This window comes from Capra hircus, chromosome 7 (genome assembly GCF_001704415.2).
Source record: "Capra hircus breed San Clemente chromosome 7, ASM170441v1, whole genome shotgun sequence".
Taxonomy (NCBI): domain Eukaryota; kingdom Metazoa; phylum Chordata; class Mammalia; order Artiodactyla; family Bovidae; genus Capra; species Capra hircus.
In genome coordinates this window covers 91,709,386-91,723,689 of record NC_030814.1, presented here as the reverse complement: position 1 = coordinate 91,723,689, position 14,304 = coordinate 91,709,386, and the positions used below count along the sequence as shown (strand labels likewise).

The window sequence follows — 14,304 nt, the reverse complement described above, 5'->3', positions numbered from 1 at the left end:
GTAAGCTTGTGGCCCTGGACTATGGCCTCAGGAAACTTCTCCTAAATTCCCTCTCCCCCATTACAGCCTCCCAGGAAGTTTCCAGCCTGGCTGGTGCCCCTTGTACTCCGGGCCAAGTGCTTGCCCGCAACCTTTTTTTTTGTTTGTTTTTTGTTGGTTATTTCATTCATCTTTATAGCTTTATGGTTTGTTGTGGTTGTTCAGTTGCTCAGTCACGTCCGGCTCTTTGTGACCCCATGGACTGCAGCACACCAGTCCTTCCTGTCCTTCACCATCTCCCGGAGCTTGCTCAAAACTCGTGTCCATCGAGTCAGTGATGCCATCCAACCATCTCATCCTCTGTTGTTCCTTTCTCCTCCTGCCCTCAGTCTTTCCCAGCATCAGGGTCTTTTCCAAGGACTCGGCTCTTCACATCAGGTGGCCAAAGTATTGGAGCTTCAGCATCAGCATCAATCGTTCCAATGACTATCCAGGGTCGATTTCCTTTAGGATTGACTAGTTTGATCTCCTTGCTGGTCAAAGGACTCTCAAGAGTCTTCTCCAGCCCCACAGTTCAAAAGCATCAATTCTTCGGTGCTCAGCCTTCTTTATGGTTCAACTCTCATATCCATACATGACTACTGGAAACACCATAGCTTTCTTACTTACGTATGAGGTATAGTTTCCGCATAGTAAAATACAAACACTCGAGATGTGAGTGGGATGTGTTTTCAGGCAGGTGCACATCACCCCCAGAGTTTCTCTTGGGTCCCTTTGTAACTTCTCCCTACTCCCTCTCTTCCCCACCTCTGGCCCCGCCCCTTTTTAAGCAACCGCCAATCTGATTGGGTCACCCTGCGTTAGTCTGTAGTTTCTGGGTAGCATTCTTCTTTCTGGCTTCCCTGTCATTGCCTGTCTCAGTGCTTCATCCCTCTGCACGGCTGAGGAATGTTCTTTGGTTCACATGGACCATGGTTTGCTTATCCTTTTGGCTGTTGATGGACAGTTTGGTGGTTTCCAGTTTGAGGTTGCTCTCAATCTTGCTCCTGAGCAAATCCCTAGGAGTGGAATTGCTGGGTCACTAGGGGCTTCCCAGGTGGTGCTAATGGTAAAGAACCCACCTGCCAATCCCTGGGTGGGGAAGATCCCCTGAAGGAGGGCACGGCAACCCCCTCCAGTGTCCTTGCCTGGAGAATCCCATGGATGGAGGAACCTGGCTGGCTACAGTCCATGCGGTTGCTACTTAGCTACTCTGAAGCTACTTAGCACACACACAGGGTAGGTGTATATTTCACATTGTAAGAAGTTAGTTTAAATTTTGGAAATGTGATGACAGGACATGCAAAGCTGGGGGTGGAGCATATATTTACATCTGGGAGACAACTCAGTCCCAAGAAGGGGAGGTTGAGGACAGCCTGTGTGGCTGGGAGTGGCAGAGCTGGGACTCGAACCCAGGCTGTCTGTGTCAGGAATGTCACCCATGGGCTACACTCTGCCAAACTGGGATAAATGCACATGGCGTCTTAGAGTCTCTCTCTTTCCCATCCTGGCTGTGAGCAGCTCTGATTCTGCTTGAGGGCCAGGGGTCCAGTAGGTGCTTAATAAATGCAAACAGAAGCTGAGACGAGAGTCGTGATTCTGGCTGCAAAATATCTCACTCCTTCCTCAGCTGGAAGCCCCAGTGGCTCCCCAGTGCCTTCAGAATAAAGCTTAAATTCCAAAATGCAGCCTACAGGTCCATTCCGATTCTGGCCCTATTCCTCTTCCCTCTGTGCCAGCCTTCTTGCTGTTGGCGGAATACCCACACATGGTCCTGCCACAGGGCCTTTGCACCTGCCATTGCCTCTGCCTGGAATGCTCCATGCTTGACTTGCACATGGGCAGTTCCTCCTCTTCCTTCAGGTCTCAGCTCAAAAGTCACCTCCTCGGGACTTCCCTGGTGCTTTATGGTTAAAACTCCATGCTCCCAATGCAGGGGGCCTGGGTTTGATCCCTAGTCAGGGAACGTGGATCCCACATACTGCAACTAGAGAAGCCCATGGACCACAGTGAGCACCCCACAGGATAACAAAGACCCGGAACAGTTGAAAAAGGAAAAAGTCATCTTCTCCAGGAAGCCCTCCCTGACTTCCCTGTCTAAACCAGCTCCACCCAGTCCCCTCTGTGGCATATATCACCCTGTGATTTCCTCTCTCTAGTTCTTTTTCTTTGAATTTCTACAATACATTAATTTGCTTAGAAAGCTTTTTTTTTTTGCTTAGACATGCTCGCTGTCACCTGACTCTGAGCACACCCTTCATGTGTCACAGATCACCTAAGCTTTATTTTGGGCTGTGCTGGGTCTTTGTTGCCGCTCAGGCTTTCCTCTAGTTGTGGCGCGTGGGTTCCTCGGCGCACGGGCTCTGTGGGTGTGGGCTCCAGAAGTTACGGGGCTGGGCTCAGCCACTGTGGCTCCCGGGCTCTACGGCGCAGGCTCAGCAGCTGTGGTGCTCGGGCTTAGTTGCTGTGTGGCACGTGGCGTCTTCCTGCCTCAGGGATCAAATCTGAGCCTCCTGCACTGGCAGGCGGATTCCTTACCACGGAACCACCAGGGAAGGTCTTAATTCATCTAAACTTTTAAAGAACTCTCTGCGTTGGGTGCTGTTGTTATTTCCATTTATAGATGAGGCAACTGAGACCCGGAGAGTCTTGGGCCTCAGGTCCAGCAGGCCTCTGAGCTCCAGGGGTATGCTCCTGAGGCATCCTCAGCTGTGTGCCTGGTTGGTCTTAGCACAAGGTATGGCTCAGCATGGTGGATAAACAGCTCCAACTTTTAAGACATTTATGTACTTATTCTTTAGCAGCACCTCAAGGCATGTGGGATCTTAGTTCCCTGACCAGGGATTGAACCCACATCCCCTGCAGGTGGGAGCATGGGTTCTTAACCACTGGACCACTGGGGACATCCCAGACAGCCCCTGCTTTTTACAGATAAAGTAGCAGAAGTGCCAGGAGTAGATAACTTGCCTTGTGGCAGGGCTAGCTTTAAAATTGCTTCTTGGACCTGCTAACCCCGTGTCCTGTACCATCCCTAGAGCCCCCAGACTGTGAGCCCCAGAGCCCTGGAGGAGGCTTGGCGGGTGCTAGCTCAGACGGCGAACAGATGCTCGCTATTTTAAACCCACTGTTTAACTCATTAAGACAGCTGTTTCCCATCCCCAAAGTCGGTGGAATTAGAATTAAATTCATTCCAGAATTAAACACACACATACATACACACGCGCATACCCACCACCATTTGGAGGCGAAACTTGTTAGCATTTAGGCAAGCTGTGCCTTCGAGCCTGGGGACGGGGCTGGGCTTCCGCCTGACAAGTTAGATCATGGCCCAGCGGTTGCCAGCTGGGCTGGTGGCCAGGATGGCCTGAGGGCCCAGATTCCTGTGTGTATCCAGGCTTCCACCGTTAGAGTCCAGCTGCCAACTGGATGCCCCCCACTCTCCCCCCTCACACACCCCTGGTCCTGCCTGACCCCTTAGACCCGGGGCACCAAGACAAAGCTCAGCATTTGCAATTGAACTGACTTTCCCTCCTTGGACCCCATTTCACCCTGCTGCTCACATCTGAGATAAATCTCACCTGTCCTTCCTTCTCTCCCTTCACCTCTTACATCCAAACGGTCAGGACTCACCAGTGATGCCACTTCCAGGCAGCTACTTCCCCTACTGCTACTGCACCGGTCCAAACCTCCATTACCTCCAGCCTGCATGACTGTTCCTGCCTCCTTCCTGGGCTCCTGGCTTCCACTCTTACTCCCAACCAGCTGTTTTCCCTCAGCAGCCAAAGGGATTTGCTAGTTCCTCAGTCGGTTATGCCACTCTTTCACTTAAAATCCTCCAGTGCAGGGCTGTCCAGTAGAACTTTCTGTGACCAATGGAATGTTCCAGACCTGTGCCACCAAACATGGTCACTCACAGGTGGCTACAGAACAGTTGAAATGTGGCATGTATGAGTGAGGAAGAAAATTTTTAATGTTTTTTGATGTTTTTATGTTAATTTTTAAATGTTTCATTTTAATGCAGTGAAATAAGCCCAGGTTGCTGGTGGCTGGCATATCAGTCAGTGCAGGACTGAAGGTCCATCACCTGTTAGTGGCCTGCCCAGATACCCTGGGTCCTCACCATTTTCTCTGCACTGCTGGCTGGCATCCCAGCCCAGATGCTCTGCCTGAGCCTGCTTTGCTCATGGCAGCCAAGGAGTGTCTCGAGAGTTCATGCCGTCCCCTCCAGCAACCCCCAGCCAGCGGCCAGCAGGAGCAGGAGGGTACCTTCCCCAGCTCCCTCGTCCCTTGAGCCACGCAACTTTGCAGTTCATGCTCGGCAGAGGCCCCAGTGGGACTGAGCCCCTCTAATTAGGTACCACAGCCACCTAATCACAAATGCACCCTGGACAGGCTCCCTCCCATCCCTCTCATACTCCCTGACTCCTCCTGGGGCTTCCTGGTGTCACCTCCCACATAAACTGCTTGCATCCCAAACCTTGTCTCAGGGCTACCTGCTCTTCCTCCTCCCCCTCTCTTCCTTCCTCCTCCCTCTCCTCCTCCATTTTAGTGCCTTAAGCCTCTTCTTAAAAAATGTTCTGTTTCAGAATAATTTTATTTTCTTTTATTATTTTTACGTATTTTTGGCTGTGCTGGGTCTTCGTTGTTGCCTGCGGGCTTTCTCCAGTTGGGGCACACGGGCTTAGTTGCCTTGCAGCAGATGGGATCTTTCCGGACAAGGGGTAGAACCCGTGTTCCCTGCATCCGGCAGGAAGCAGAGAGTTCCTACATTTTCTCCACCCAACTTCCCCTCCTGTTAACGTCATATATTGCCTGGTAGGATGATCGAAACCAGGAATCAGTACAGGTAGAATATCATAAACAGACCTACAGACCTCATTTGATTTCCAGTAGTTTTTTCTGGGAGTGTCCCCTTCCTGGTCCAGGACCCCACCCAGAGTCACTCATTTCATCTCGTCATCACATTGCCCGGCATCCTTCATGCCAGAATAGTTCCTCAGTCTTTCCATGTCTTCCACGACCTTGACATTTGTGACGAACGCTGGCCAGGATTTTGCAGAGGGTCTCTCATCTTGGGTCTGTCTGATGTCAGCCCATGGTTGGACTGGGATTGTGTGTTTCTCCCCAGAATCCCCCAGGGGGCTGATGTGGCATCCCCCTTGGTGTAGGATGTCAGGAGATTCCAGAAGTCACTGGCTCTCATCAGCAGTGATGTTATGATCACGTGGTCAGGACATGTGACTCCCCTCTCCCCCGGAAAATAACCTTCTTACCTTTCAAATTTGTAAATATCTCAAGAGAGGTCTTTGGCAGTGTAAAACCATTCTGTTTCTCCTTAAACATTCAACCAAGCATTCTAGCATTTCTCCCACTGATTCGATATGCCGCCTACATACAAATGAGTTCCATTCCAAGAGCCCATTCATAAGCCCAGTGAACTCGTAAGTTCAATAAAGTTAGCCTGACGTGTCAGTCACTCAATCGTGTCCAACCCTTTGCAACTCCATGGACTATATAGCCCACCAGGCTCCTCTGTCCAGGGAATTCTCCAGGCAAGAATGCTGGAGTGGGTTGCCATTCCCTTCTCCAGGGAATCTTCCTGACCCAGGGATCAAACCTGGGTCTGCTGCATTGCAAGTGGATTCTTTACTGTCTGAGCCACCAGGGAAGCCCAAGTTAGCCTAGGTACTTCACTAATACAACTAGCTATGTAGTACTGTAATACGTTTTACACAAATACTACAGAAACAAGCAAACACCAAAAATAAAGAAAACATTTTTCATCTTACAGTACAGTACCTTAAAAGTACAGTACCTTAAAAGTATAGTAGCACAATATAATCAATGGCTGGCACGCAGGGGCAGGCATCGAGTGGAGAGGCAAGAAGAGTTACTGACTGGAGGAGCTAGAGAAGGTGGGAGATGGGAGAGCTGAAGGATCGTCAGCAATAGATGGAGGGCAGGTTGCAGCGTCACTCATGCCTGACGTTGATGGCACAGCTTCTGGTTCCTTGTGGACTCAACTCTATTTACCCTCTTGAAAAAAAACAATCCAGCAATGTCTCAGTAGTAGCTCTTTTTTTTCCCCCTTTCTTCATCATAGATGGATGACACGGCAGCTGCTGGATTGCGATCTGAATGGCTGTTGCAGCTTCCATGTACTGTTCTGCATTTGGTCCCGTGCTTCCAAAAGCGAACAGAGCCTCCTGAAATAAAGAAAACCCCTTACCATCTCCTGTGCCACGAATCCCTTCGATTTTTCAGCTGCTTCTTCCTCTTGTTGTTCCACTCCTTCAATTATTTTCACTTTTGTTTCCATTGTTATCACTTGGCACTTCTTAGCAGTACCAGCTATATCACTACTGCTTTTACGCTCGCTTCCGGACATCCAGAAAGTGAAAGTGTTAGTTACTCAGTCGTGCCTGACTCTCTGTGATCCCATGGACTATAGCCCACCAGGCTCTTCTGTCCAGGGAATTTTCCAGGCAAGAGTACTGGAGTGGGTTGCCATTTCCTTCTCCAGGAGATCTTCCCCACCCAGGGATCTAACCTGGGTCTCCCATATTGTGGGCGGGTTCCTAACCAATTGAGCCACCAGGGAAGCTTCCAGACATCCTGGGCTTGAAATAAAGATGCTGTACTCTCTCCTGTAAAGTACACGAAAGCACAACGACTTCTAGAGGATGCTCTCACATGCAGTGTACACCAGACAGGTGAACTAAACTATGTGATTGGACCTGCAAACACCCGTTTGCATCTTTGAAATTTAGCAGCTCGAAGGTTCGTATGTAGGGGACTTACTGTACTTTGTTATGGCAGCCCTAACAAACTCTGTTTATTAACTGCCCATCTTTGGAGAACTCTGGCTTGAACTTTTCCCTATCATGCGCCTGCTCTTTTGTTTACCAAATACTCCCTAAAGATCGACATTTTATCTTTCCTTGAAAAGATTGTTGAGTCATAAATGAAAAACCTATATCACTTGCTGCAAAGGGAAGGGACCCTTAAGAAATAAAGATACAGAAAACAAAATGATGCCTCAAAGTGTCAACGGGGAAGGGAAGGAACTTCCCTAGTAATTCAGTCATTAAGACTTTGTGCTTGCGATGCAGAGGGACTCAAGTTCAATTCCTGGTTGGAGAGCTAGGGTCCCACATGCCACACGGCATGGTCAGAAAGTAAAAAAAAAAAAAAAAAAAAAAAAAAAAAGCCCATGGAGCCAAAGACCTATATCTTAGGAAAATTAGCCATTGCCAGAAAGAGATTAAAGACAGTAGCACCAAACAAAACTTGCTCCAAGTAAGCTCCAGGGGAAGAGAGTGATGCCCCTCACCCCCATGACCGGCTCCATTCAAGGACACCTCCCCTTTTGACCGTCCTGCCCGCTCACTCATTCAGGGCTATGATCCCCTGTTATCCTCTCTCTGTTCTATTCCCCAGTCCCTCGCCTGGTTCTCCTGCTGCCTCCATGGCTTCTCCACCTCTCCTTGTCTCTCCAACCCACCCTGCATCCACCAACCAGAGGGTTCTTTCAGAAACACAAATCTTTCTTTATTTCAGGAGTCACACGTGAATTCATTCCCATCGTAAGAAGATTCAAACAGTGGAGAAATACAGACAGCAGAAATGCGAAATATGATCTGACCATGTCCTGTCTCTATTCTGATCTTTCCTAAGGCTCCTCATCAGTCTCTGTAAATTCTAAAGTCAGCGACATTCAAGGTTTGGGTCGAGTCCTGCCCTTTCCCATCTCTCTGCCATCCTTCAATAAGACCCTCTTCTTAGCCACTCTGACGGCTTGCCATATCCAACCATTCAACTCTCACTCCCTCCCTCTCACCGCAGGCCCTTTGCACATGCCCTTCGCATTCCCAGCATGCTGTTCTCCACCCCCTCCCTCCAGCTTCATCCTTCCTCGCCGTTTGGTCTCAATGTGCTGACACCTTATGTCTGCTTGGCCTCACCCAGACGTGGGCCCTAAGGATTCCAACTGTGCTCTCAATTCTACACCTGCCATGACCATGGGCTCCCCCCACAGTTGTGGAGGCTGGAAGTCCAGACTCAAGGTGTCGGCAGGGTCCGTTCCTTCTTGCTGGCTCAGACGGAGAGCCTGTTTCCCGCCTCCCTGCTAGCGTCTGGCGGTTGCTGGCTGCCCTTGACACTCCTTGGCCAGGACACGCAGCACTGGAACCTCTCCCACTGTTGTAACATGGCCTTCTGTCTGTCTGGCCTGTGTCTCTTCTTTATCATTGGCTGAGGGCTGCTCTGGGAAGTATTAAACCAACAGCGACAACCTAAAGAATTAAGTAGCCAGCCTGCTGAAGTGTGGCTGAGGAGAGAGAATTCTGTTCCCGGCAGAGGGAACAGCCCTTGCAAAGTTCTAGAGGTTAGTAAATCATGATGCATTGGGAGCATTGAAGAGCACTGAGGGGTTTCCCTGGTGGCCCAGTTGGGTAAGAATTCGCCTGCCAGTGCAGGGGACACGGGTTCAATCCCTGGTTCAGGAAGATCCCACAGGCCTCAGAGCAGCTAAGCCTGTGTGCCGCAACTATTGAGCCTGTGCTTTAGAGCCCGCGTGCCACGACTGGAGACCACCCGCGTTGAGCCCATGCTCTGCAACAAGAGAAGCCGCTGCGATGAGAAGCGCGTCCAGCACAGCAAACAGTAGCCCTTGCTTACCACAACTAGAGAAAGCCCACGCAGAGCAATGAAGACCCAGTGCAGCCAAAAATAGTAAAATTTTTAAAAAGAAAATTATTGAGGTTTTGGAGACCGGCAGGGGCTTGACTGTGGAGAGCTGTGTCAGACACAGAAAGGAACTTGGATTTCAAGAGGGCAGTGGGGAACCATGGGAGAGTTTAGAGCATGGAAGAGAGCAGAGGATTGAACTTTAGAATTATGCTTGACTGCTGTGTGGTGATGTACTGAAGGTGCTGTGACCTGGAGGCAAGTCTGTGATGGGAGAATGAAAACTTCAGACCCTAAGGGCTTCCCTTGGTGGCTCAAACGGTAAAGAATCTACCTGCAAGGCAGGAAACCTGGGTTTGATCCCTGGGTCAGGAAGATCCCCTGGAGAAGGGAATGGCAACCCACTCCAGTATTCTTGCCTGGAGAATCCCATGGACAGAGGAGCCTGGCGGGCTACAGCCCATGGGGTCACGAAGAGTCAGACATGACGGAGCAACTAACACGCACATGGTGAACGTCAGTTAGGCGTCATCTCATTTAATTTTCTGAGCACCGACCCTACGAGGCGCGTTGCTCATCGTTGCACTCATCTGAAAGATCTGGAGACTAGAGCCCCAGAGAGCTTCCGTGGCTTACCTGGTCTCGCATAAGCTTGTTAATGGCAGAGCAATGATTCAGGGCTTGAGCAGACTGCCCAGCCAGGTGACAGCCTCACGGTGGGAGATCTGGGGTAAAGAGTTGAGAGGGGACATGAGGCTGACGGCCAGCGCTCTGGATGAGGAACGAGGGGCAGCTGGAGACCCGGATAGAGAGGAAGACCCAAGCTGAGAGAAGAAAGCTGGTTCGGGTGGTCTCCAGGACCTAATGCCTGATGATCCGAGGTGGAGCTGATGTAATCACAATAAAAATCAAGTGCACGATAAACGTAATGCACTTGAGTCATCCTGAAACCATCCCCCCACCCCCAGTGCACAGAAAACTTGTCTTCCATGAAACGGGTGTGTATGCTTAGGTCTGTCTGACTCTGTTACCTCGTGGGCTGTAACCCACCAGGCTCCTCTGTCCATGGGATTCTTCAGGCAGGAATACTGGCGTGGGTTGCCATGTCCTACCCCAGGGAATCTTCCCTACCCAGGGATTGAACCCATGTCTCTTGCGTCTCCTGCACTGGCGAGCAGATTCTCTACCACAGGGACCACCTGGGAAGCCCCTGGAAACAGGTCCCTGGTGCCAAAAAGGTTGGGGACCGCTGATCTCCCAGGTGATGGGGACATGGACCACCCGCTCCTTCTAGCCCAGCCCTGACATTGCACTTCTTCCCACCCCTCCCATCAAGTCAGTTAGACCCTGGGGACATAAGAACTGAGACTTGAAGGGAAAGAAAAAGCCAGCCATGAGGAGATAGGGCCTTCCAGCCTGAGGCACAGACTGTGCAAAGGCACCGGGGCAGGATTGTGCTAGGTGTGTTCACCGAAGAACATCAAGGAGGCCTGTGTGTCTGGAGCAGAGTGAGCAAGAGGGAGTGAGGGAAGGAGGAGGTCTGGGATTTGGGCTTTAAAACCTCTTGGGCAGAGGGTGCCCTGAACAAGTCTAAGTCCCCTGGGAATCTCGAAATGAGTGAACATTGACCCCCTTCTTCAGTGGGTCTCTAGGAGGCTTGAGGAGATGATGATGGCAGAATGTCAGTGAGAAGGCTGGGTCCATGCCACGGTGGGGAGCGTGGACTGCCAAACCACTTTGTGGCGCCCCTGAGCTTTACCCTTACAAGGTCCAGGAGCTAGGGATGTGCTGAGACTTCTGGAAGTTTTTTCGAAGGCTGCCCAGTACCCAGGTCAGAGCCCCAGGAATTCTGTCTTGGCAGGGGGTGGAGGGACTGGATGTAACAGGACGATGTCACAGAGGCTGGGGGCATCTAGAACCCCGGGGGCTCCTGGTCTCAGTGTTATCTGCCAGGAAGGCCGCCTGGGTAGGTCATCTCCTCCTGGGACCAGCCTTCAAGGACGGAATGCGAGCCTGGCTGCCCCCAGGAGCCGTCTCCGTGTAGGGCCACCAGGGTCCCCGCTGCTCTGCTCAACTGCCTCTGAGCCACCCTTTCAAGTTCACCTCCATTCCCTCCCTGGCCACGGGTCCCTTGGGAGGCCCTGGAGATGCCCGGAGGCCTCCCATTGGCGGTCCCCAGCGGGACCTAGCTCCACGCCGCAGCTGGAGAAGGACAGGCCAGCCATGGGGTGGCAGCAGCCAGCTGTGGCCCTGGGGGCAGTCAGGATCTCGCTGATCCTGCTGGGGCTGCTCGCTCCCACGCAGGCGGTGGTACGGGCCGTGATGGACGGCAACCTGAGCATGGTGGACTTTGCGGATCTGCCAGCTCTGTTCGGGGCGCCCCTGGCTCCCGGGGGCGTGCGAGGCTACCTGATGGAGGCCAAGCCAGCCAACGCATGCCATCCCATCCAGGGCCCACGGCCGGGCAACGGCTCCCTGAGTGCCATCGTGCTGATCCGCCGCTACGACTGCACGTTCGACCTCAAGGTGCTGCACGCGCAGCGGGCCGGCTTTGAGGCGGCCATTGTGCACAATGTGCGGTCCGACGACCTGGTGCGCATGGCCCACGTGTATGAGGACCTGCGGCAGCAGATCGCCATCCCCTCGGTGTTTGTGGGCGAGGCTGCTTCCCAGGACCTGCGGGTCATCATGCGCTGCGACAAGTCGGCCCACGTCGTCCTGCTGCCCGACTACCCGCCCCACCCGGACCTGGACTGCCACCCGGTGCTGGCCGTCTCCTGGGTGCTGGGCCGCGCCCTGGCCCTGCTCACCAGCGCTGTCTTTGTCCTGCAGCATCTGTGGCGTTGGCTCTGGAGCTGGCGGGCCAGTGGGCAGGCCGTCAAGGCACACGCTACCCAGAGGGCCCGGGTCCGCACCTTCACCCGGTGTAACGACCTCTGCGCCATCTGCCTGGATGAGTACGAGGAAGGCGACTGCCTCAAGGTCCTGCCCTGCTCCCATACCTACCACCGCAAGTGCATCGACCCCTGGCTCTCCCAGGCTGCCCGGCGCTCCTGCCCCACGTGCAAGCAGTCGGTGGCCGGCACGGAGGACAGCTCTGCCTCCACCGTCGACAGCTATGGGGACGAGGAAGACCCCTCGCTGTCTGGCCGCCAGACCCAGATCTGGGCTGTCCAGGCCCGGCTGCGCTCCCGGAGGCTGGCTCTGCTGACCCGAGCCACCTCCCGGCACCGCTGTAATGCCACCTCTGTAGGGGAGGCCGAGGCCAGTGCGCCCTTGGAGGGGCCCCCAGAACGCCACTGAGACCCGCCAGCCCCAGACTGGTAGAGATCTGGGCGGGCAGGGTGGAAGGAAGGCATGTTTTTAGCCTGGAGACTAGATAATAAAGTGGGTTTGGAAGCGGATTCTCCCCCTGGTTACTCTGGGGCTGCCCAGTCCCTCATGCCATCTGTCTGGCAAGTCCCAGCTGAGCCCAAGGCTGGCTCCTGGCATCCAAGGGTGAGTTAGGGGATGTGGGGGTGGGAGGGTGGTCTTCTCAGGAATGTTATGTACATCATCCCCATGGTGGCCCTGTGACGGGCCCACCGTGCCTCAGTTCAAATCCTGGGTCCACAGGGCCTGATTCCTAATATTCGCTTTCATTTAAACCTCAAAAAACAATAAACTTGTTACTTGGGAATAATTTTAGCTTTACAGAAAAATTGCAAAGGGGCTCTGGACAGTTCCCATGGACCCCTCACCCAGCTTTCCCTGAGTGTTGACATTTTACCTCAGCATAGCATTTTTTCTTTTTAACGTTTTGAGTTTTTGGTCACAAAGTATGTGGGATCTGGGCTCCCCAACCAAGGATCGAGCCCACACCCTGCCTCAGTGGAAAGCAAAGTCTTAACCACTGGACCGCCCAAGGAAGTCCCCAGCACAGCACGTTTGATTCAACCTTGAGAGCACCGTGAGTAGGTTATGATGAACTGAACTCCAGGTTCAATGGAAATTTCATCCTTTCAGCTGCTTATAGTGGAAAGCGTCACACACACTCAGGTAGGAAGAATGGAACGATGACTTTCCCCGCGTGTACCCATCACTCAGGTTCCGTGATTTATTTGTGCCGCCACGCTGTGCTAAGTCACTTCAGTTGTGCCTGACTCTCTGCACCCAATAGACCATGGCTCGTCTGTCCGTGAGAGTTTCTAGGCAAGAATGCTGCAGTGAGCTGCTGTGCCCTCCTCCAGGGGATCGTCCCGCATGCGCCCATCCCTCAGATTCAATGACTGATCTACTCCTGGCCATTCTTGTCTCCCCCAATTCTCCTTCCCTGCTGTTCTTTAAAAAATACCGTTTAACGTTTGTATTTATTTTCTTTTTGCCTGCGCTGGGCCTTCCTTGCTATGCGGGCTTTTCTCTAGTTGTGCAGAGCAGGGGATGCTCTCTAGCTGAAGTGTAGGCTTCTCCTTGCAGTGGCTTCTCTCGCTGCAGAGCACAGGATCGGGGGTGCATGGGCTTCAGCTGTTGGCACACATGGGCTCGGTTGTAGCAGTTATCAGGCTCTAGAGTATAGGCTCAATAATCGCAGCACACGGGCTCACTTGCTCCAAGGCACGTGGCGTCTTCCCAGATCAGGGATCAAACCTGCCTACTGCGTTGGCAGGTGGATCCTGTGCCACTCGGCCACCAGGGAAGCCCCTCCCTTGCTATTCTGATGTGAACTCCAGATGTTCGTTTCACCTACAGATACTTCAGTGTGTGTCTCCAAAGCAGTGGCTCTCCACCGTGGTGGGGGTGTTGTGCTCCCGGGGACACTGAGTAATGACGGGGGGCACCTGCGGTCATCATGACCAGGGGCCTCCTGGTATCGAGTGGGTGGGGGCCAGGAATGCTGCTCCATTCCTCCTAGCCCCTGGGAGGGTCTCACCCCAGAGAATGATCTGATCTGACCGTCTACAGTGCCGAGAAGAGACACGCTGCTCTACAAGAGGTTAAAGAGCAACCTCACAAACTCCAGTATCAAGTGCGCGATTCCTCACGCGTGCATGCGTGCTAAGTCGCTTCAGTCATGTCCAACTCTTTGAGACCGTATAGACGAGCATGCCAGGCTCTTCTGTCCATGGGATTTCCTAGGCAAGAATACTGGAGTGGGATGTCATTCCCTTCTCCAGGGGATCTTCCTGACCCAGGTCTCTTGTGTCTCCTGCATTGGCAGACAGTTCTTTACCACTAGCACCACCTTGATGCTATAATTATTCCTAAATAGCGTTGAATATTTATCCAGGGAGCAAGTGGAAATATGCACATTTATTATACTATGGTACAATTTTTTAGACTGTTTGAAGCAGGACCTGACATAGAATCTAGAGTCACTGATGGTCTCCTAGGTCTCCTTAATTTTTTATTTATTTTTAAAAAATGGTTCTGTAGGTTTTAAAAAGTATTTAATTTATTATTTACTTGGCTGTACTGGGTCTCAGCAGTGGCACTTGGGATCTTGCTTGCATTTTGCGAGACCTTCCTCGCAGCACATGGGATCTTTCACTGAGGCACACGGATTCTCTAGTTGTAGCGTGAGGGCTCCAGAGCTCGTGGGCTTCAGTAACCATGGCACTT

The 14,304-nt window shown here is 52.3% G+C and overlaps 1 protein-coding gene across 1 annotated transcript; it reads left to right on the top strand.

The window, feature by feature from the left end:
* On the top strand, positions 10,592-12,386 carry ZNRF4 (zinc and ring finger 4). Its single transcript, XM_018051742.1, has one exon. It carries the CDS (start codon positions 10,597-10,599, stop codon positions 12,007-12,009), a length of 1,413 nt encoding a protein of 470 aa, XP_017907231.1. The 5' UTR covers positions 10,592-10,596; the 3' UTR covers positions 12,010-12,386.